Raw genomic sequence first — 22,713 nt, 5'->3', positions numbered from 1 at the left:
AGCTAATTTTTGTATTTTTAGTAGAGATGGAATTCCAACATGTTGGCCAGGCTGGTCTCAAACTCCTGGCCTCAAGTGATCCACCTGCATAGGCCTCCCAAAGTGCTGGGATTGCAGGCATGAGCCACCACACCCAGTCACAATATAGTCTTTTTAAAAATTGCATTTTATTTTGTAATTGATAAATAATAATGTATAGGGTACACTGTGATGTTTTGCTGCATATAATGTATAGTAATCATATTAGGGTAATTGGCATATTTATCATCTCAAACATTTATCATTTCTTTGTGTTGGGAACATTCAACATTCCCCTTCTAGCTATTTGAAGCTATATAATATGTTATTGTTAACTGTAGTCATGCTACAGTGATATAGAACACTAGAATTTATAAGATTTCAGACATTGATCTAATTCTAATAATTCATTTTTTTAATTAAGTTAATATTTTAAAATTATATCACAGGGCCTCGCCCAAGGCCTGGCACTTAGTAGGTGCTCAGTAAATGTTTGTGGAATCTGTGTGCCTTTTCCTGATAATGACATTTACTGCTGCAACAGCCTAGAAAAATCTCTTTTCAGCCTCATGATTAAGCTTAAGCCTCACTTTCTCACTGAAGTTTTAGTCATTTCCTCCCTGGAGCATCTATTGCTCTTCTACCTGGAGTACTCTGTATCCTATTTATCTGTTCTCATGTTCTCTCTCTCTCTCTGTCTACACAGTGAGCTCTTGGATGAAGGAATGGTGTACAATTCATCTTCATATGCTCAGAGGTTAGCATAATAACCAATAGGTACACAGTACATATTTTTGAATGAAATGAATTAGTTGCTTGAAATATGATTCTTTTTTTTTTTTTTTTTTTGAGACAGAGTCATGCTCTGTTGCCCAGGCTGGAGTGCAAAGGCGTGATCTCGGCTCACTGCAACCTCCGCCTCCTGGGTTCAAGCGATTGTCCTGCCCCAGCCCCCCGAGTAGCTGGGATTAGAGGCGCACGCCACCACGCCCAGCTAATTTTGTATTTTTAGTAGAGATGGAGTTTCACCGTGTTAATCAGGCTGGTCTCAAACTCCTGACCTGTGGTGATCTGCCTGCCTCAGCCCCCCAAAGTGCTGGGATTACAGGTGTGAGCCACTGTGCCTGGCCTGAAATATGGTTCTCAATTAGACCTTCTGATACCTTGTAGGTTTTCAAGTGAACCACTAGAGTTCACTTTCCCATATTTGAATATGTGGGTTTTGCATCAGAAAACTCCTCTTATAAATCCTCATTATGTAGGCCACACCCATTTCCTTCCTTCTACCCTCAATAACTTGGGGCAACTATGGGGCCATCATCTAAGATAATTTAAACTACATAACAATCATTTTTGCTATCCTGTTGCCATATCATCCACCTTATAAATAGCCCTGACTCCCTTAACCTGTCAAAGATTTTATTATCAAATGCTTAAATAATATATGTTGCTCTGCTACTTTAATTCATTTAGAGGGTTTACCATTTTTGACAGGAGCCTTTTGGGGTGTGGAACAATAAAAAGTATCAGAGTGATACTTTCTCCCAGAAAAATATGATCAGGAAGACATTGTGTTGACGCTTGGAAAAGGGCAATCATCAAAGCTCTAGAGTGTTTCATTGACGTGTCTCTGAAATACACAACACTTTGTAAAACAGGAAAAAAAAACTAACCTTTGAAAGAGATGGCAGCTTTCATTCCCAAAGATTTTTTACTCTCCAAAAGTAAAAATAAAGCTACATTTAAGTTCCTACTAACATGCCAGGAAGTATTCAAAGTAAAACCCTTGATATTAAAATAATACGATCATAATTTAGGAATATATTAGTGAAAATATTTGAACTAAGATAAAAATAAGACTTTGAAGGTCAGTTTTGCTTAAACAGGTAATAGAAGTCCAATGTGAAATCACATTAATGTCACTGCTTATTAGCACTGAACCCAGGTTAAGTGTTCAGAACTAAAACTGTAAATCAACAAGGTTTTATTGAAAACCTTTGCCCTTGGCACAATTAGGTGTTATCATAGTTCTGGAAAGAAATAATGTATGGCCAGCCTTTGAAAAGCTTACAAACCTCCTTTGCTTAAAATTGACATATGTGTTGCATGGGTGACACCTATCCTAGAAGCCATAGAATCCTTACCAAAGGCACCCTTTCTTCTTTTTTCCTTAACTTCCTCCCTCCTTCACATCTTCTGGCATCCATCACAATTTTTTCCACCTTCCAAAAAAATAAATTCCATAGTCTTTTAGCTAGCATTCAGTCATTCGTGCTATTCATTGATCAATAAATCAAAATTTACTGATTCATTAATATTTCTGATTACTATGTTATGCCTAAATGCTATAGGGATGCCAGAGTCTGGCCCAGTACTATGTGCTGGGTTCTGTGCTAGACATGAAGCTACGGAGATGACAGCATCTGGCCTTCAGGGGCTCATAGATCTTTTGGGGGTGGCAAGCCAAAGACAAGCCATTTTAATACACTGTTTCATCACTTGGCAAGTGATACAGTAAAAGTATGCATTTAGTCCAATCATTGCAAAGATGAGGGAGTGATGAAACGATCTTCATAGTCAAGAAAACTGACCCCTAGATACAATTTTGAACTATGAGAGACAAGCTCTCTTGGTTCTTGCACAGCCTACTAAATGTGCACTTTTTTTTAGATTTATACACCTTAAACTCACTTAAATAACTTTATCTCCAGGGATTATGAAAATCTGGCTTGGTATGTGCAGAACAAGTAGGAGGTAAGGGAGAAAGTGCTGGCCACCTTTGGGTTAATTCAGAACATTTGCCAACTCATAACTGGATTCTGACCATAAAAACTCTTACAGGGTTAAACTTTCCAGACTAACTGTCCGTAATGATAAAATCATCCCCAAATACACAAAATGTTTCCATTTATTTGTAGTTTGAAACTATAGTAGAGCCCAAATATAACAGAAAAAAAGTAGCAGAGCTTTTTTCGATTTATTTATTTAATAATATCTTAAATTATTTATTCAATAATATCTATCAAGCCCTTCCTAATGTGTAAAATGTGTAAATATGTAAAATGTTTTACTGTGTGTCTGTTTCTATCTCCAGAAATGCATTAGCCAGGTTGCTAGATCTTTGCTGAAAGACTGTATGGTAGGATTAAACTAACTAGCAAATTTTAAAACATTTATGTTTCTCAATTGCATCTACTATAAAATTGAAGAAGTTTTTTTTTTTTTTTTTTTTTTAAAAAAAACTCTAAGAGCCCATGGCAAGGAATATTCAATATTATTAAAGGGAAGTATCTTTCTTTCAGGTTATTTGTTTTCAACAGCATGTAATTGCTATTTGAATTTGCTTCAATGAGTAAATATTTCACAAATATATATTCTAGCAGTATGATGCTTCCAAGATATCATTTATTTAGTCCGTTCCTAGAAAAGAATACCTTAAAACAGAAATTATGTAATTATAAGTAACATAAATTATATCAAAAACTCAAACCCAACAAAAATGTATAAAATACAAATGGATTTTAAATGTATGAAAACATGCTACACCTGTACCACAAATAAATGAAGATTTAGATTTTAGCTAGACATCAATTGTTCACTCACCATACTGGCAAAGATACAAATGTAAAAATGGGTACAATATGATGATATCCGTCAAAATGTAAAATGTACCTATTCTTTGGCCCAGAAATTTCACTTAGAAGAATCAACCCTGCAGATAAGTTATCCACGTGTGTTATGTATCTGCAAGGACACTCAACACAGCACTGCTTGTAACAGCAGCAACCTTCAAAGCACAGCCCTTCTGTCCATCTCTACTGTCCCCTCCTGGCCAAGCTGCCATCTTCTTTCATCTAGATCACAGAAGGAACCTCTGCCTGATCCTCCTCTTTTCCTTCTTTCCCTCCTACAACCTCAATAGTAGCCAGACTGATATTTTTAAAACATAAATCAGATTATGTCATTCTGCCACTTAAACCCCTCCCATGCCTTTTTATCATGCTTAGCATAAAATCCACCATGCTTATTCTGGCTCATGAAGACCTGCATTTCAGCCTCTGTCTGCCTGCTGACTTCATCCCATGCCTGTTGGGCCCTCACCCAAGGTGCTCACAACACACAGGCTTTCTCTCTGCTTCTCAGACACAACCAACTCATTCCCACTTCTGCACCAACTGCTTCAACTAAAGTAATAGACAGGCACTCACTCTCTAGCACATCATCCCATTGTATTTCTCTTTATGTCATCTGTCATCACCTGGCTGTGCTCCTATTTGTTATTTATTTATCTGTGTTGTTCATCCTCTCTATCATATAAGGTCTAAGAGAGCAGGGATATTGTCTGCCTCGTTCAGTTGTGTATTATCAGCAACCAGAAAGGTGTCTGCACCTAGTGAGTGTTTAGTGAATGTTTGTTGAATGAATTAACCATCAGAAGGAAATGGAATCAATTATAGAATGCCCATCAAATGGAACACTGTGCAGCCACTTAAAATAATTCAGTGGATGATAATGCCAGTGTTATCTTCTGACCATGTCCTTCCACACTGCACTGGTCTGCCCTGGGCCTCTCTCCTCAACCTCATCTCAGATCCCTGTGTTCTGGTCTTCTTGCTGTCCTTCACACATTTCAAACCTGTGCCTCAAGGTCTTTGCACTTGCTATTCTTGCACCTGCACCCTGCACAGCTCCCTTACTCACTTCAGCCAATTCTCTCCTCACAAGTCATCTACTCAGAAAGGCCTTCCCTGAGCACTGTCAAAACTCACTAACCCTTGCCGCTCCCTCTCCCCAACCCAGATTTATTTTTCTTCTTGCACTTATCATTTGAAACAAAAGAGCTTATTTACTTGTGTCTGTGTTTATTATGTGCTTCCCCTGACTAGTGTGTACCTGGTTTGCTGCTTACCATGACCTCCCCAGCAGGTACAACATTGCCTGGCATGGAGTAGCACCAAAACAAATACTTGATTAATGGAGAAAGAATGAATGAATATATTATTAAGTGCTAAAAAGCAAGACACTAAACAGTATGTCTATAGTATGCTGCTGCCATTTGTGTTAACAAAAATGACCCATATATATAATGTCTCTGGAAAGAAAACCCGAGAACATAGTAGCAGAGATTGCCTCTGTGGTAGAGAACTGAAAGGCTGAGGGCGGGCCGAGGGTAAGAGGAAGACTTATTTGTTCTGTGTGTCCTTTTTTTTTAAGATTGTATTTTTACCATGGGCATTAATTATTTTTTCAAAACAATTGAGAACTTTGTTATATCTGACAGTTTTGCAAGCTTATGTATTTGAGACTAAAAATATCAAGGCCTTCACAAATGTCACATCTAATTGATAAACATTCAATAACCATCTATTTAGCAAGTCTATATTCTTGGCACAGCCCTGTGCAGTCTCTTGTTTGGATATTCATGAAAATTTGGGGGTTGCAAAGGATACGTGTACTTTCTGCTGGAAGAGGTTTACATTCCTTAGATGTAAAATGTGGGAGGAGACACAGTAGTGTGGATCTCTAGCAGAGTAAGGCCTTCATGAATACAAACAAGACCCCTGGACATTTTGTAGGCCAGGAAAACAGCCCCTGTAACCAAGACATTTTGAATCTGCTTGCAAGGTTGAAATATGTCCTTACTGTTTAAAAAAAAAAAAAAAATCTGCCAACAGATTCTACCCACCCTTAACTGGCTGATTTTCTCAGTGTTTTTTCTGGCTCCATCAAACAAATGTACTCTGCTTTAAGAAAACCAGCTATTCGAATATCCAGATTTATAGGAAATCATTTAAAGGAATGTCTTCTTGCTTTAAGGATTCATTCAAATATCATAGTAATAAACACATTTAAAATACGATTCAATATAAAAAATTATACACAAATTTCAGAAACACCATCACTGAACACTCAGGAACTCAGTAATTACTTGCTGGATGGATGAACATACCTATTGAAAATCAGTAGAGTGAAATGGATAAGAGCGTGAGTTGGGGTCCAGATATCCCCATGTTTGGATTCTATCTCTGCCATTCGGTACCTGAGTCTGACCTTCAACAAGTGACTTATCCTCTCAAGGCCTTTTAGTGTTTCCAAAAAAATAAAATGAATGAGTAATGCCTCCTTTGTGATTAGTTGTATTAAATGAAAGGTGTGAGCCAATTTAGGTAAATATACTATCAGTATATTTTATCATTTATTATTTCCTTCACTTAATTTCTGCTTGCCTGAATGTGAACAAATGAATAGCAAGAACGCAAGTGTTGTTGTATTTTCAAAGCTATAATATGGATCAGTATAATTATATATTTAATGTACATATATGTGGCACATAGTAAATATTTGGTCAATGCTGGTTATTATTGCAAAAAGTAATAGAGAATTCCCGGAGAGTTTGACTCCTTTTTCCCATCCACAAAGAGCAATTTTGTGCATAAGATCTCAGGACATTTTATTGCTCTGGTAGAAGGAGGGGTAAAAAAAAGACTGTGTAACTGAGATTTTTATGGCCTTAAAATTATGGGAAAACAATTAACAGGTACATAAGTTAATTGTGGCAGAGATTCAGCTTGTTACGATTGCTAACGTCTATTTCCTGTGTGATGATTAGTCATTCTGCATAGTAAATACTGTGACAATATCCTCTCCAAGTTTATTTTACAGTATTACCTGATTCCTACTTTCTTAATTAAAAATATTAAATGTAAATGTTTTATTTAATTTCCCAAGACTAGAATAGAATTTTGGGTGTTTGGAGTGGAACGGGCAAAAATGGTACAAATTGCTTGAAATTTAGAGATGAAATGAAGTGCTCCTTCAGATGATGAAAAGTTTTTTCTTCTCCAATTTTCTGGCTTTTTCTTTCTCCTAGCACTACCTGTTTGTTTAATAAAGTTGAGAAGTCTCACAAAGGGCCTTATAAACACGTGTTATTATATTTTAAATCTTATTTGAAAGTGCCTCTCTCCTACTCCCTCTGAGTAAAGTGACCTTTTTAAATGGAGGGAAGTGGGTTTAGATGACAGTCATGATAAATGCGGTCATGTTCACTCAATAAAATAAGGCCCAGTGCATTTGAGGATAAATCAGTGAAATGTACAGCCCCACCTGTCTGTCTCCATCATTCATTTCCACTGTCACTTTCACAGTGGCTGATGGATCACAGTTGCTGTAAAATTAGACAGCCTTTAATCTCATTTCATCCTGATTAGCTTCTCTTTCCCCTTTCCCTCTAACTCACTGACTGACACGCTAAAAACTCACGCTGGGCTGTATATGAACCTGGAGTACAAACCTCCCCCACTATCTGCTTGCGAGGGCGAGGCACTTGTCCACCTCTGGAGAAATCTGGAAAGGAGCAGGCATGTATCTGTGGTTATTTAAGAGAAAATCAGTAAGTGCAGTACCCAAGGCCATTTTAAACAACTGTTTGCTCTTGTTCACTACCCTATTTATTTTGCTTTTCTTTGGGCTTAATCAGAAGTCAAAGAAATTAGGTCTTTTGCAAAATTCAAACATTGATTGAATATAGATTTTTTAAAATAAAGTTGGGAGAGTTTTACATTCAGAATAATTTCAGAGAGCATTTGGGTATATTTATAGCCTCTCAATTCACAGTAATAATTCAGAAAAGACAATAATTCAGGAATGAGAATACTGAAATGCTCAGCCAAGAAATACAGCAGACAGGTTTTAAAACAAGGGTAAAAATGTGTAAATAGATGAGAATTCCTTCAAGTAGCCTTTAAATTAGGACTTCAAAGACCTTCTTTTCTCTTATTTTGAAGAGTTCAATGGTTAGCTTAGTGCAATAGTTTCATTTGTTTGCATAAAGCATAACAATAGAGGTAATCAAATGAAAAAGAGGCTTAAAAATAAATCATGTATTATTTCCTTCACTTAATTTCTGCTTGCCTGAATGAGAGCAAATGAATGGCAAGAACAAAACACAAGTGTCATTTCATTTTCAGAGACTGTACTTTATTATGAAGCTGGACTTCTGTTTTTTTTTTTTAAAAAAAAGATAATAACCATTTTTCATTATTTATAAGATTTGGGCAAAATGTTGAACTGACCAAAAGTTTAAAAGAAATATTTGAAGAGCTGTGGTCATAGAATAAGTTCGTTGTAGCTGATGGCCTCTATGACTGCACTGTATCTCATGTGAATTGATGCATACAGCTGACAATTAATGCTGAGTAAGTTTACCACTGGCCAGAGGACATTACCGTCAACTGGAGTAGCACCAGATTGTTCGTAATATGACAAGAGAAGCTTCATTTTGTTTTTGGTATTTTGGAACCAGCATTATGATCCAAACAATGATGAACTAATTAAAGGGAAGAAAACCTTTCAAACATATTCCACCTCTGTTGCTCAATGAGCCTCACGTGTACTCTGCCACAATGAATTCTGAGTAGTGAAGCCTGTAGCATCTACACAGGTAAAAGCGTTTTTCACAGAGATAAACTGAGGATACATGGGCTAAAGGACATTCTTGAGATGACTCTCGAAGTCAATTGACCTAATTCATGGACCGCACAAACCACTGCCCACCCAATTTCTACATTATCCCCCAGATTGGAGGTTTACACACCAATGCCTTCCGCCTTGTGGCTATAAGTTCAAAAACAATGCATATTTACAGTACAAATAAATAAGTCAGTAGGTAAATAAAACTCCTAAAATCCCTTGGTAAGAAGCTTAAATGATCTGATTTGCTCTTTCAAAGGCTGTGTTATAAGTCTCAAACCTGTGCCTGTTTCTTATTTTTTATTTACATATCTTAGCCAGCGTAAGTGCTTTCTGAGAAAAATAAAAGATAATAAAAACAAAATGAAATGAGAGCTATATAGCACCCAAAATAAGTCAGGCGTGAGATAGGTCTCCTCACTTTCTCTCTCTCTGCATTGGCAAAGGAGCACAAAGTAAGAGCTGGCCCTGACTCATATTGATTTCCCACTGCACTGGTTTCTTAAGTGCTCTGTTGATCCGTGTCAAGGAATAAGTTCCCTGCCTGAACATGCACATCACCTCCCCATTTGTCCTCACCTAGATTTAAGGTGCCCATATGATGAGCTGAACAAGGACATCATTTTTCCTACTGGGCCCAAACCACTGTAGGAGGTATGATAACTAATGCTGTATATGTTTACATTTACCATAGGATATTATTGTAGCAGAGACTAACACTGCACAGCACAAAAGGAGACAGGAGCATCCTGTTCTGGTACTTTGTGTCTCCCCAAAGGATATGTAAATCAGAACAAATACAGAGAAAGCTGGCATTAGTGGGTTTCTGAATAATGCCCCCCCCTCACATCCACCACATTTGGGCAGAGAGAAGGGAGAGGCAAGGAGAATAGATATTTGTGATGTTCCTGACAGTTTTCATCTTTGTTACAGAAGAGCTCCTAAGCAGATAGATAGAGAATGTGTGATTGTGCTGCTAATGACATTGTACAGGAAATTAAGCGTATACATTTGGAGGAGGCATTAAATCAGCAGGACCTTAATTTAAAAACTTAAAACTGTATGGAAATGCAGCTTGTTCACTGCTGTGGAATAGAAAGCGACCAAGCAACCCTGAGTCTGTTTATGGAAAGATTGCCAGCAAACCAAGTTGGGCAGAGCATCTTAATGGCTCCAAGTGTATTCAGGGTTACTTCTTCCAAGAAGTAACCCCAGCCCTGACCATTTAGGAGTGTCAGTCATTCAGATCACTATCCACATCATCAGGCAGGCTAGGAGAACCTAGGAATCGAAAGCAGCATGACAGGTTGTTCTTGACTAATTTCTGGAATAACATTATATAAAATTAGTCAAAAGGGGTTGGGTTTGAAACCGCTGGGAACACACCGCCGAGTCACTGCATAGGGATCCCTGGATTGGTGAGTAGTGGCTTGGCTACCTGTTCAATCTTCTTCCTCTGACTCAGTCTCACATTTTATGCACTTCAGTGAAACAAATATCCAATGAGCCAAGGTAGCAAATCCTGAGATGGAAAATTTCATATGTCTTTTTTTTTTTTCTTAATTTCAGTTATGCCATACAACAGTGCCCACCACTGCATTGTGGAGGTGGAAAACTTCTTGTTCGTGTTGGGTGGAGAGGACCAGTGGAATCCAAATGGTAACTATTGAACAACTTAATTGGAGGTGCTCAACAAGTATGTGTGTAATGAAGGGCATCAGTAGCAGTCCATTTTGTAATTAGTGTGGAAAATACATTTCTGTGCAACGGGGACAAATAAAGTAGTAAGGAGATGGGGCTGACAATTGGAGAGAGGGTCAATCATTGAGCTAACTGGGGACATGTGTAGCAGAGCGATCACTCATCAACTGTCTGGGGATTTGGCTTCGCAGTGATACCCCAGCCCCTCTCCTTATCCATCCCCTGAGGAATGCCACAAGCATGAGCACAAACTCCCTAGAGGAAGGGAGCAAGCTGCAGCTGTTAAGAATCCTCACCATCTTCTCCACCACCTTTCTCCCATTTTATCAATATAATAACATGGGTTACAATACATAAGCATTATGTCCAGTCATGCCGCACATAATTTTAGCTGAAATTATTTTGCAGCAGGTATTACTCAACATCCATTTCAGTTGCTGTACCTTTTGCAAGTGCTTCTTCCATAGATTATCCACCATCCTCCCCACAGATGTGATTACATCATAAACTTATTGCAAAGAGAAATTAAACATTTTAACACACTTCCCAAATCGAACACAAGAACACTGTGGCTTGCAGAATATGCAAAATTATCAAGATATTTTTGGAAAGCTTGCACATGAAGGAGGAGTTGCAGTTGTAGCCTTCTGTGTAACAGAGATAATTATGACTGAGAAACCATAAAACAGCTTGCAGGTACACATTTTTACTTTAAAACCCCAGAACATCCAGCTGAAATTACATATACTGCATATATTTTATTGTGAATGCTCTCTTTCAGCATCTGCACCAAGGCAAATTATAGAAAATTGTTACATCTGTTCACTCTAGAAAATCTTCAAGGAAAACAATCCAGGCCACCCTCCAAGAACATTTCTTTTAAGAGAGGGGGACATTCTTTCTCAAGACCTGCAGCTTTGTTGTGCCACATTTTCTAGTGTTGGAAAGAAGATGGTTCCTGGGCTTTGTGAGAAACAGATTTGGAACAGGAGCAAGGATGATATTTCATATCTCTCCCCTAACTTACCTTTGTAATGATGGATTCGATATGTTACCAGAAAACCCTGACATGCGCACAATGCATTGTAAACTCCTCATTTACTATTTAACTTATCCTGCTTCAGAAGTGATTTGAACTGTAAGGAGCATTTGTAAGCAAACACAGTGTGCAGCCACTGGGTTTATCTAAGCAAGTAATCTGCAGAACATTCTTTTTGAAGGCCAGGTTAAAACTAAAACATGACAAGAGAAAACAGGAACGTCTTCAGCCTACTGCACTTTGCAGGTAGAATAGGCCTCTGTTAAAATAGCAGTCTTGGTGCCACAATTCATTCTCACAAAACACTGTGAATCTCCCTGACTTAAGGTCTTAAGTCAGATCTTAAGCAGCAACACAGAAAACCTGTTCCAGAGACATATGCAAAAAAAAAAAAAAAAAAATCAAAAAAAAAAACCACCTGTAACTACTTGCTGTTCAATTTCTAATCAAAGGCACATCTGAGAGAATTGGTGGGGGGAACAGGGGAGAGTTGAAAGGACATATTCCTTCCTCTAGTCTAGAGAATCAAGATTTTATCTTTGAACTAATTCAGACTCCCATAAAATCATGCTGTTGGATTACACTGATTTTCTCTTTCCCAGCCCTGAGAAGAACAGCAGTTGGGTTTAAAGCCAGTAGTGAATATGCTGTGAGAAATGACTAGAAACAGCACACAACTGCATTTACCATAGGGATGGTTCTCACCATGGCCACTCATGGACTCCCTATGAAGCCCCAGAGGATAAATTCTTTAGACCAAAGTACTGAGGCATTGTGTGCGTTTGAAAATTATTACTAATGCTAACCATGTGACTATTGTGTCTCTTTGCTTTAACCACTAGGATGCACAGAATTAAATTTCAGTATAACTTTAATTACTATATTTTAATTTTACCTTTATCCTTAATACACGCCTGGGAGTGCTCTTTCTCTCTCTCTCTCTCTCTCTCTCTCTCTCTCTCTCTGTGTGTGTGTGTGTGTGTGTGTGTGTGTGTGTGTGTGTGTATAGGATCCCTTTTTAGAATTTTGGAAGCTTCCACATGAAAGGCTGAGTCATTGTGTCCCTGACTCATTTGGCACGTGAAGTCATTTAGCATAAATTTGGGCAAAGGAGGCTGGACCATGGGTTGGGCTCACCTAAATAGAGGAGAACTGGTTACACCTTGCGGCAAGCAGGCCAGCCTTTTGCACTTCATGTCAGTTATTGGCTAAAACCTTCCCCCAGGTGGGGGATGAGGGAAGGCAATGAGGTGGCCTGTTCAGCAGGAGGAGCCGCCGTGACCATGAGCAGCCAGCATTCAGCAGCCAGGGAATGGGTGCACCGGTCTGGTAAAGGAATCTGGGCTAAGGAACAAGAGCATCCGCCACAATCCCATGAATGGTTTCCATACTCCATCCATCTGGTCAACCATAGTTGACTTCATTAGTATTAGTAGTAGTACTTATTGAGTACTCCTTATTGCCAGGAACTTTGCTAAGCACTCACCTGCATCATTTCACTTAGTCCTCACAAGCATCCTGCAAATCATTCCAGGATAGCTCTAGTTTTACTATGAGAAGACTAAGCCTGAAGAGGTTAAATGACTTGCCAGAAACATAGCTTACAAGAAGCTGAGCTGATTTCAACCTAGGTCTATCTGATTTCAGAGCCGTCGTCTTTAGCCACTGTAATACACCGTGTTTCACGTAAACATATGTATTTGGTTAGATGTGTAACAGTCATGCTTTTGCTTTTGATCTTGTGAAATTAAATCAATATTTGATCACATGGAAAGTGGCTCCCACTCACTCACAAGGAACTCTTCATCCTTCCTCATTTTAAAAACTGTGAAGAGACACAACCATCTCTAAAATATGACAGTCTTGTATTATAATACCTCATGCAATTAATACCAAAACATATAAAGGACAGCAATCCTATGATAATATATAACATGCTTTAATATCATTGCTGGCAGGGAGAAAGCTTTTAAATCCATGGGTTCAGATGTTATGTATGTCAGTCCCAAAGATGAAATATTCTTAAGTTAAACATTAGTTCTTATGAAAATGGTATCTGAGATGTGTGCCCTTGAAGTACAAAACTGCAAATTTCAATACATGCTCATAAAACACAAACATGTACTCATTGAAATAAATATATCTATTGATGATCTATTGATGACCACAATCTGAAGTCAGCAAATATATTAGTTACTAGAAATATAATCAAAATACACACATAAGGTTTTCTACTCAAATATAATTATTAACTCCTATCAACTCTCTTCATGTCATTAATGATAGGAATGCATGATCATATTCTAACAGATATGCATACACTGTCAGTGCCCCAGCTTATGGAAACCCAGTTTACATTTGTCACTTCCTGATAACTGGCTCCCAAAACAACTGCTCATAGGGAACTTCTTTTCTTCCCACCTCCTTCTCCTCTACCCATTGGCTGGAAACCGCCACCCTTTGCCCCATATATCACATCAGCCAAGTGCTAAGCAACAATGGTGTCTGGTGACAGGGCACCAGCCAAAAAAGAAAAGTGGAGGAAAATCAGAAAAAAAAAAAAGAAAAGTATGAGAAAAAACAGAATGTGTGAAAGATAATCCAAAATTTCATAGCATATGGCTGCCACTCTGAAGCTGCTGGTAGCATCTCAATAGTAGCCACAAGGAAGGAGAATAACCCCATTTCATCTCACCTTCCTCACTCTACCATACTCATTCCTCCTGAGGTTCATTATCATCTCTGCACCTCCTTTGCCACCTCCAGAATGCCTTCCTTCCTTTCGTTTTCCCAGTCCTCCATTCTTGTCCTATTTTTGCATCTTCTTTGGGGGGTCTGGGAACAGGATCTCACTCTGTTATCCAGGCTGGAGGGTGCAATCATAGCTTACTGCTGCCTTGAACTCCCGACCTTGAGCAATCCTGTCACCTTAGCCTCCTGAGTAGCTGGGACTACGGGCATGAGCCACCACACCCAGAATCTTTTGCATCATTGACCCTGCCTCTGAAAACCATTTTCTCATCTCACATCCATGTTACACCAGTTTCTGCTTAGCCTCTTCTCTGAATCAAGGCCACTACCATTACAACCAGAAGTGAACATTGCTAGTTTCTACCACCACTGCTCAGCACGTGAAGGCACTCTCAGCCCCATTGCCAGGAGGAGGCAGATACCGTCTTCCAAATGGAAATTCTAAAGCAAACATCTAGAGAAACATTCCTATATATGGTGGGTAGGTTCTACTTTCCTATGAATATCATTAATCTTCAGCTGAATTTGGGAATTAACCTTGGAACTTGACTAAGAATGATGATATTTTTTCTACAGAGAAATGATTGCAGATTTCACAAAAACTCACTTATTAACCAGCTCTAGACAACTCTTTCTTGAGTTGGAGCCTCCTTATGTGAAATCCAAGTCTTCTGAGTCTTCCTTTCCCCCTCGTACTCTTATCTCTTCCTGTATGTCCCCAAATAAAACTCAATTTACCACTCAACCTAACTCCAAACTTTCCCACATGATTCCTGTAACTCATGATCTCACATCAGCAAAATATCTATAATCCTTAAATTCTCCTCTGAATGGTTCCTTCAACTTCTTTTCTAATCAAAACCCAGCGCTGTTTTATTTTGTTTTGTTTTGTTTTTATGGAGTCTCACTCTGTTGCCCAGGCTGGAGTGCAGTGGTACGATCTTGGCTCACTGCAACCTCCGCCTTGTAGGTTCAAGTGATTCTCCTGCCTCAGCTTCCCAAGTAGCTGGGATTACAGGAGCCCGCCACCATGCCCGGCTAATTTTTGTATTTTTAGTAGAGCTAGGGTTTCACCATGTTGGCCAGGCTGGTCTCGAACTCCTGACTTCAAAGATCTGCCCTCCTCGCCCTCCTAAAGTGCTAGGATTTCAGGCGTGAGCCACCATGCCCAGCCAAAACCTGGCTATCTTCTCAGAGTACTGCTTTCCCAGCCACTCTTTCTAATGGGAGCCAGTGTATATCTCCTTCCCCCACATACTTCATATTATTGGAGGCAAGCAGCTTTTCTGTTTTCTCTTTATTGCCATTCTCAATCCCTTAAAACCCCAAGCACTTTAAAGGATATCTGCAGATGATACCATTTGCTGCCTCTTTATGTGGCAGTAATCCACTGTTTTGCCAGTAATGCCACCTTTTCACTGTCCATCATCCCCTCGTGTCCTTACTTCCCATTTTACTGAGCTTAGCTTCTATGGCCCATCCCTATAACCACTCTCCTCGTAAACCTGCTGCCCTTTTGTTCTCTCTCTCCTTCCTCTGTATTTGCCTGGCAATACTAGTCCTGGTTAAACCTAACTCTGTTCCCTCACTCCCCTGCCCCTGAGCAACTAAATGTGGATAGAGAAAACCACACAGCCAAGCTGGCTACTATTCAACTCCACTAAATTTCTGTGGTCAATGCGCCTTTCTACCCTCCAAGGTAACTATTTCATTCCTCAGTCTTTTCAAATGCCTCCTTCTTCAAAGTCACCATCTTCACTCTCAGTTGATGGCCTTCCTTTTTAGTTCAATAGAAGCACTCAGAAGATTAACTCTTCATTTTGCTGCCTCCAATCTATTCACTTATTTCCACTGCAACTTATATATTCTGTCTTCCCCCTATTATTGTTTCTGCCCCAATCCTAAAGTCTATTCCTTATTCCTTCTTGCCTGCTCAAGAACTTTCCAGTGTGTCCAAACTTTAAAAACAACCAAACAAAACTTCCTTCAATGCTGCATCCTCCAGCTATAATCTTCTTTCTATTGCAAAAGTCCTAAGAAGCAGTGCCTATCCTCTTACCTCCACTTTCTTACATCTTAGTCTCTCCTGAGTAGTCTGCACTCAGGCTTTCATCCCCTCCGGTTCACTGAAGCAATGCTTGTTGAGGCCACCAGCAACCTTCATGCTGCCAAATCCCATAGTCACTTCTCAGTTGCACACCTCCCTTCCTTTTGAAACACTATTTGCTTCCAAAATACCACACCTTTCCCCCTATCTCTGAGCATTCTTTTCCTTTGTTGGTTTTGCTTCTTCTATTCCAGGGCTCACTCTGAGGACCCATTGTCTTTCATTTTCATACACTCTCCATACGTGATTTCACTCAATCCTATGCTTTTAAATAATAACTCTGGACTAATGACTCCAAAATTTGCACCCATAGCTGCACTTAGCCAGTGGCCTACCAGACACTTCTTGTTTGAGATCATATAGGTCTCTCAAGGTTAATTCCAAAACAGAGCTCATAACTTCTCTTCCCAACTCCCTATCTACTCCTCCTTGGTCTTCCCCACCTCAGCAAATTGCATAACCTTCCATTCAGTTATTCAGGCTAAAAACCTAGCAACCATCCCTAATGACTCACTTTTTCTCATACCAATATTCAAGCCCTCAGGAAATTTTATTTGGCTATGCCTGCACAACAGATTTAAAACTCAACCATTTCTCACCACCTCCACCTTTATTCAAGCCACCACAGCTCTTACCTTGATGATTGTAGTGGCCTCCTGACAGTTCCCCTCTTCCACAGTGGCCCCCCTACAGTCTACTCTTTATACAGCAGCCAGCATGATAGATTGGACTGTTTTTCATTTACTCAAAACTCTCCAGTGACTTGCTATTGTCCTTATAACAAAATATAAAATCCTGCATCAGCCCACAAGGCACACTATGTTCTGGCCCTTGACCCCTTTCTGAACTCTGTCCTGTTACCCTAGCATTCTTGCTGTTTTTGAACTCACTGCCAGCCCAGGGACTTAATTCTTTCCTGCCCCCTTGCCTGAGAGGCTCATTCTGCAGATATTTGCAGGGCTTGCAGAAGACATCTGTGAGCAGGTGACTATGCTACTGAAACTGGCCTCCCCTTTATCATTCTTGGCTTTATTTTTTAATAGCATTCATCACTACTTGATATTATATGTTTGTTTATTCATTTATAAGGATACGGACTACGTCTTTCTTGCATACCAATATATTTCCAGAGTCTAGAATACATAAAATACACAGTAGGTGCTAGGTGCTTGATATATATTTGTACAGTTAATAATTGTGTTGGGTGGACATGTCTGTGTGAGCACATGCACACACACTCACACACCCCTATCTGTTCAGTCCTGTAGTGAATTTGGTACCCATCTCTCAATGTTTAGTTACACATATATAAATAAAGAGACTTTTAGAGTTAAGGCTTCGAGTCCTCTAGATGATTATCATCTCAGGTGCTACACAGAGAATGTAATATATTATTTTGCTTCCATTTCTTGTTTTAATGTTAACATGTATATAAAATAAGATTCATTTTAATACCTTGGAGGCATTACCATGCTTCTCAGCTCAACAGAGAGGATAAGCTGGTTAAGCAGCTCGGAGGACTCACATTTCCCATTTCAGCAAATACACCTGTGTATATGTCACAGCAACTGTGCTCCGCCCAAATACACACACAGAACTTACATGATATGCATAGAACAAAACTAACTTTCCCAATCCTGCTCTTTTTGTAGTGGCTGCTATTATTTGAACAGAGAGAGCAGACTATCCCACCGATAGAGAGTCCATGCACATGTGAGGGCTGGGGACACGTGGGAAATCTCTATACCTTTCTTTCCATTTGGCTGTGAACCTAAAACTTCTCTAAAAATATTATCTTTTAAAATAATTTTTTCTGAAAAGAAGATGTAAGAAGTTTTTGTTGTTGTTGTTGCTGTTTTTTAATGGCTCTAACCAGAGATACCATCATACAAGGTAGTCTTTGGAACTGATAATTTACAGACAATAACTTACTGTGTTTAAAACATTAAAACACCAACAACACCCGAGATATTTTTATCCTAACACTGTAATAAAAGCCAGTTTGGTAAATGTAGTTGCTTTGATTATTGTGGTTGATTTAGTTTTTCCTAACTCATTGCAAAAACAGAAAAAGGAGAGAAGGAAAGAGGAAAAACACTTGAGGTGGCACATTTATTTTTCTATCGACTCATCGCCCGTGCTGTGTTAAGTATTCCCTCTACTTAACTCATCTGTTTGTTAAACCTGAGAATAGAGACGTCTTATAAAACACTACTATATGTTCAAATCAACAAAAGAATCTAAGTTTTAAATGTCTCAAATACATTTTTACAGGAAAACACAGTACAAATTTTGTCAGCCGATATGATCCTCGATTTAATAGCTGGATTCAACTTCCACCCATGCAAGAAAGGTAAGTGTTTATTTCTTGCACCTGAAACGTTTGTGACGGCTTTACAGGCAGCATGGGTGCTAGGTGGTTTTTCATGAGAAGAAATGCTAAACAGAGTCAATGAAAGACATATGAGGCAAAATACAAAACTTGGCCTAGCCAATTTACATGTCCTCCCTTGTTAATTCAATGGAGAAAAATAAGTCAATTATTTGTCCTAATGTAGGAAAAAAAAAATGTGTGGCTTATTTTTCTTTATTATATTGATTGGTATTTTGCAAACAGAGCTACAATTTCTCTGGCTATACCACTCTTTTTGGTGATAATATATTTAAACCCTAAAATTGAAATATAAAACACTATATTTGCAATGATGTGCATTTTGGTACAGACATTTCAATACTCAATTTTAAATTATTTAATATTAAATTCAATATTCAACATTAAAATTCAGTATTTAAATATTAGACATTTAGATAATTAGATATGAAATATTGAAATTTAACATTTCAATAGTAAATTTTGTCTTGTTTACATTTTCCTCCCCAAATGTCTTTGAATCCATACATTCAAGAACAAGTCATTTGTTAGCTTTAAAAAAAAATTAGTCTTGCAACGTGTCATCTCACTTTTTGCATACAGAGTAGTTATCTCAGCCAAGTCTCCTGGCTACCAAAGGACAAGATGGCTACTATATTTACATATATTTTGTCTCTCCTAGCTGTTCCTCAGGCATGACACCATGTCTTTATCTGCATATGCAAATTCACAGCCTAGATTTTGAACACTTGGTTCTTTTCAAATAATATCTAAACATCCTCTTGAGCAAATTCTCCAGTGTGATAGACAGTAAGCTGCAACCTATTGCCTCTTCAGCATGCACTTTGGGAGGCTGAGGAGGGTGGATCACGAAGTCAGGAGTTCATGACCAACCTGGCCAAGATGGTGAAACCCCGTCTCTACTAAAAAATACAACAACAACAACAAAAAAATAGCCAGGTGCAGTGGCAGGCGCCTGTAATCCCAGCTACTTGGGAGGCTGAGGCAGGATAATCGCTTAAACTCGGAGGGCAGAGGTTGCAGTGAGCCTAGATCGCACCACTGCACTCCAGCCTGGGCAACAGAGTAAGACTCTGTCTCAAAAAAAAAAAAAGAAAGAAATCAGCAGCAGCATTCTTTCTCTTTTCTGTTTCTTACATGACCTCTCACCTGAATATCTCTCTTTTTATAACATTCAGGTAGATTACCCTGAGATTAAATTGGATCCTTAATCCTAAATTCCAAGCTAAAAGAAAATTTTCATACAATACCATTTATTCAAAAATGTACTTATTGCAGCAAGACAGCATGAATCTATGCTCTAATGAAACTCAATATCTAACTTTCTACTCTATATACAGGTAAATATATTAAAACTCACTTAGAGACTAAAGGCTATACAGTGAAAATGATGAGGCATGATACATTAAGGACCACAGACACTTTTAGGAATGTCTAGTTCAAAGGTACCTGAGGAAATAATTCTAAGTCAATTAATAGCTTGACAAACTTAATGAATCCAAAGCTTCCTGGTATCTTTCTCCAGTGCACCCTGTTTCTCTCTTTTGGAGGTTATTTCCTGGTTGCTGTTATTACAGCTGCATCACTTTGCCCTTTAATCAAAACTATTCCAAAAAGTTTTACTTAAAAAACAACTATCAATACATGTTTGAAATGTCATCATCTCATCACCATGGTCCCCTTTGCTGGGGGCTGTACACCATGATAATTAACCTTCATGCCTTTGGCTTGGGAGGCATAACTCACGTCGTGGTCAATTATCCCACTGTAGAGCCCCTAAGGATGGGAAGTATTGCTGCAAAACCTAATTAGTAATTTTTTTGAAAATGCGTATTGTTTACTTGATAGTCTGTAATGACTTCCTCTGAGGCACTATGGCCTATCATGGCAAGGTCCTACTTAGACAATTTTTAGCAGCTCATTGACCTGATAAAAAGACCTGCCATGGTCTGTCGGCGCCCGGCAGCCACCGTTGACAGGATGGACTGTTTAACGTTTCTTTCTAAGTCATTATGGTATATCATGTCAGGTCCCTAGTAAAAGAAGTCTTTTTTTAGATTTAGAACAATCAAGTCGATAGACCAAATAAAGAGCTCCTTACAGCACTGAGTGGGAAAAGGCAGATCTCACAAATGCCCCGTCAATCTTGCAGCTCCATCTCTCCTATGGGCTGGTTGACCCAGGCAACAATCCATAACTTAAAATGAAATTTTTTTGTCATTGCCCAGTTTCCATTCAAAATAGCAAGTACAATCAGTTACCAGTGTAGATTAATTGGTGGTTTAAAAAAGAATCTAGAAACATATGAGACACTCTTCCGATCAGAAAAGTTGCTTAAAACGTTGAGTTCATTTTACACTGTGTAGATCATAAATGAAACCAGAAGTTCCCCACCTATCCCCTTCCATTATGCTGCTACCAAACTGCTGAAAAATTATTATGCTGAGAAATCACCAAACCAATTGAGAATAATGAAAACACATTGTAAGCCACCTCTGGGGTAACCTACCCTTACAGAGCTGTACTTGCTATTTTGAATGGAAGCTTGGTAATGACAGAAAAATTTCATTTTAAGTTATAGACTGTTGCCTGGGTCAACCAGCCCATAGGAGAGATGGAGCTGCAAGACTGACAGGGCATTTGTAAGATCTGCCTTTTCCCACTCAGTGCTGACAGATTGAGTCCCAGGATAGCCTACCTAGCCAACCCTTCCAAAAGAATAGAGAAAAAGTGCAGAACACCTTCCCAGTTTAGCAGGGAAATGGGCACATGGCCTTCAGACTCACTCAACCATGAGTCAGCTCATGAATTGCATGCCTGCTGGCTATGAATTTACTGACAGAAATGAACAGATGAAAATATAAATTTAAATGTAGTGCCAATGAATTGTTTTGCTCTCAAATTTAGAATTTAATTCTTGAGTAAAGAGAGGAAAAATTAAAAACTTGGATCAGTAGAAATGCTTTGGTAACTTAATTTTTTTTCAGTAAAAATTGATGTTCGAAGTGTTATTCTTATGGAGATCTTACTCCCTAGCTAATCTAAAAAAATAGAAAAAGAAAAAGCAGTTTGGGAAGCGTTAAGAACAAAGCCTCTATTTCACAGAGTAAATAAAAGACAAGAACTTAATATGTCAAAAATGCGTCAAAGTTTAAATATTTTGTTTTTCTAGTAATATTTTGTGTTACAAGAAACAATGGGAGACAATATTCTTTTTAACATATCCATTGTTTTTAATCCAATGACAAAAGTCAAAAATTCAAGCTGGGTAAGGATATAGTAATCCAATCTCATGCTTTAGGATATAAACTGACAACTCCAAGGGCCAGAAGGAACTTGTAAAGATCTGTAAAATAAGCAGAGTTTAAAGTATATTTGTATGCATTATTATTAGTCTTTTTAAAACTTATCTCACAAATACTGAATATTGCTTCTGGCAGTGGGGGCAGGGGAGGCTGAAGGAGGGAGAGATGAACAATTTGAAATAAAAAGAGTGTAATCCCAATAAGAAATCTTTAATAATCTTGAACTTACTTTCCCCCAAAATAAAATAGCCTAAACCTTATATGTTCTTCATGTGGTGAAGAGGGGCAGGGAGCATTGTCAAGAGAGACCTCGTATGGTAAGATTTTAGCCTAGAGCGAATGTTCACAGTTGCTGGCAGACCATTAACAATCAGGTTTCTAAAATGCATTTCAGGAACTCTCATTTTGGTCATGCAAGGGAATAAGTCAAAGACTCAGAATCTTTACTATTGGAATTTCTACCTAAAAAATGCACTTTTCATCAGGAAGTGAAACCTGCTGATTTTTTCCCATTTAGATCCGAACAGTGACACTGTGTGGATAAAGCTAGGAGTACACATGAAGTGTCGCTTGAAGAACGCCTTGGCTAGAAAAGAGAGCAAGTTCTGACAGGCTGACCAGGTGTCACGGTGAGGAAGGAACCAGATCATAAAAAGTGAAAAGACTGAATTTTAGACAAGAAAAGGAGTTCACCAAAGGGAGATCTTCCTCTTATTCTTCAAAATCTAAACTCGGTTAAATAGAAGGTTTTCATACTTGTTGTGACTAATTGGCATCTTTTCTTCTAGACTAATGCTGCATAGAACTCACCATTACCAGCTTATAACCCACATAGTCCCAATTCTTTAAAGATGGCCCATTAGTGAAATAAGAAAATGCATTGTTTCAGAGGCCCCTAGACCTACTATAGAATCACATGGAAGAAGTG

The 22,713-nt window shown here is 38.6% G+C and overlaps 1 protein-coding gene across 3 annotated transcripts in view; it reads left to right on the top strand.

The window, feature by feature from the left end:
- KLHL14 (kelch like family member 14) overlaps positions 1-22,713 on the top strand; it is a 103,722-nt gene that overhangs the window by 67,511 nt on the left and 13,498 nt on the right. For all 3 annotated transcript variants that reach the window (XM_024235967.3, XM_054537774.2, XM_054537775.2), the window contains exons 4-5: positions 10,060-10,149; positions 18,363-18,441. In XM_024235967.3, coding sequence (XP_024091735.1) covers positions 10,060-10,149; positions 18,363-18,441 — 169 coding nt within the window. The remainder of the gene's footprint in view (positions 1-10,059; positions 10,150-18,362; positions 18,442-22,713) is intronic.

This window comes from Pongo abelii, chromosome 17 (genome assembly GCF_028885655.2).
Source record: "Pongo abelii isolate AG06213 chromosome 17, NHGRI_mPonAbe1-v2.0_pri, whole genome shotgun sequence".
In the NCBI taxonomy this organism is placed as follows: domain Eukaryota; kingdom Metazoa; phylum Chordata; class Mammalia; order Primates; family Hominidae; genus Pongo; species Pongo abelii.
The sequence above is the reverse complement of the archived record's forward strand: the minus strand, read 5'-3'. Positions and strand labels throughout refer to the sequence as shown.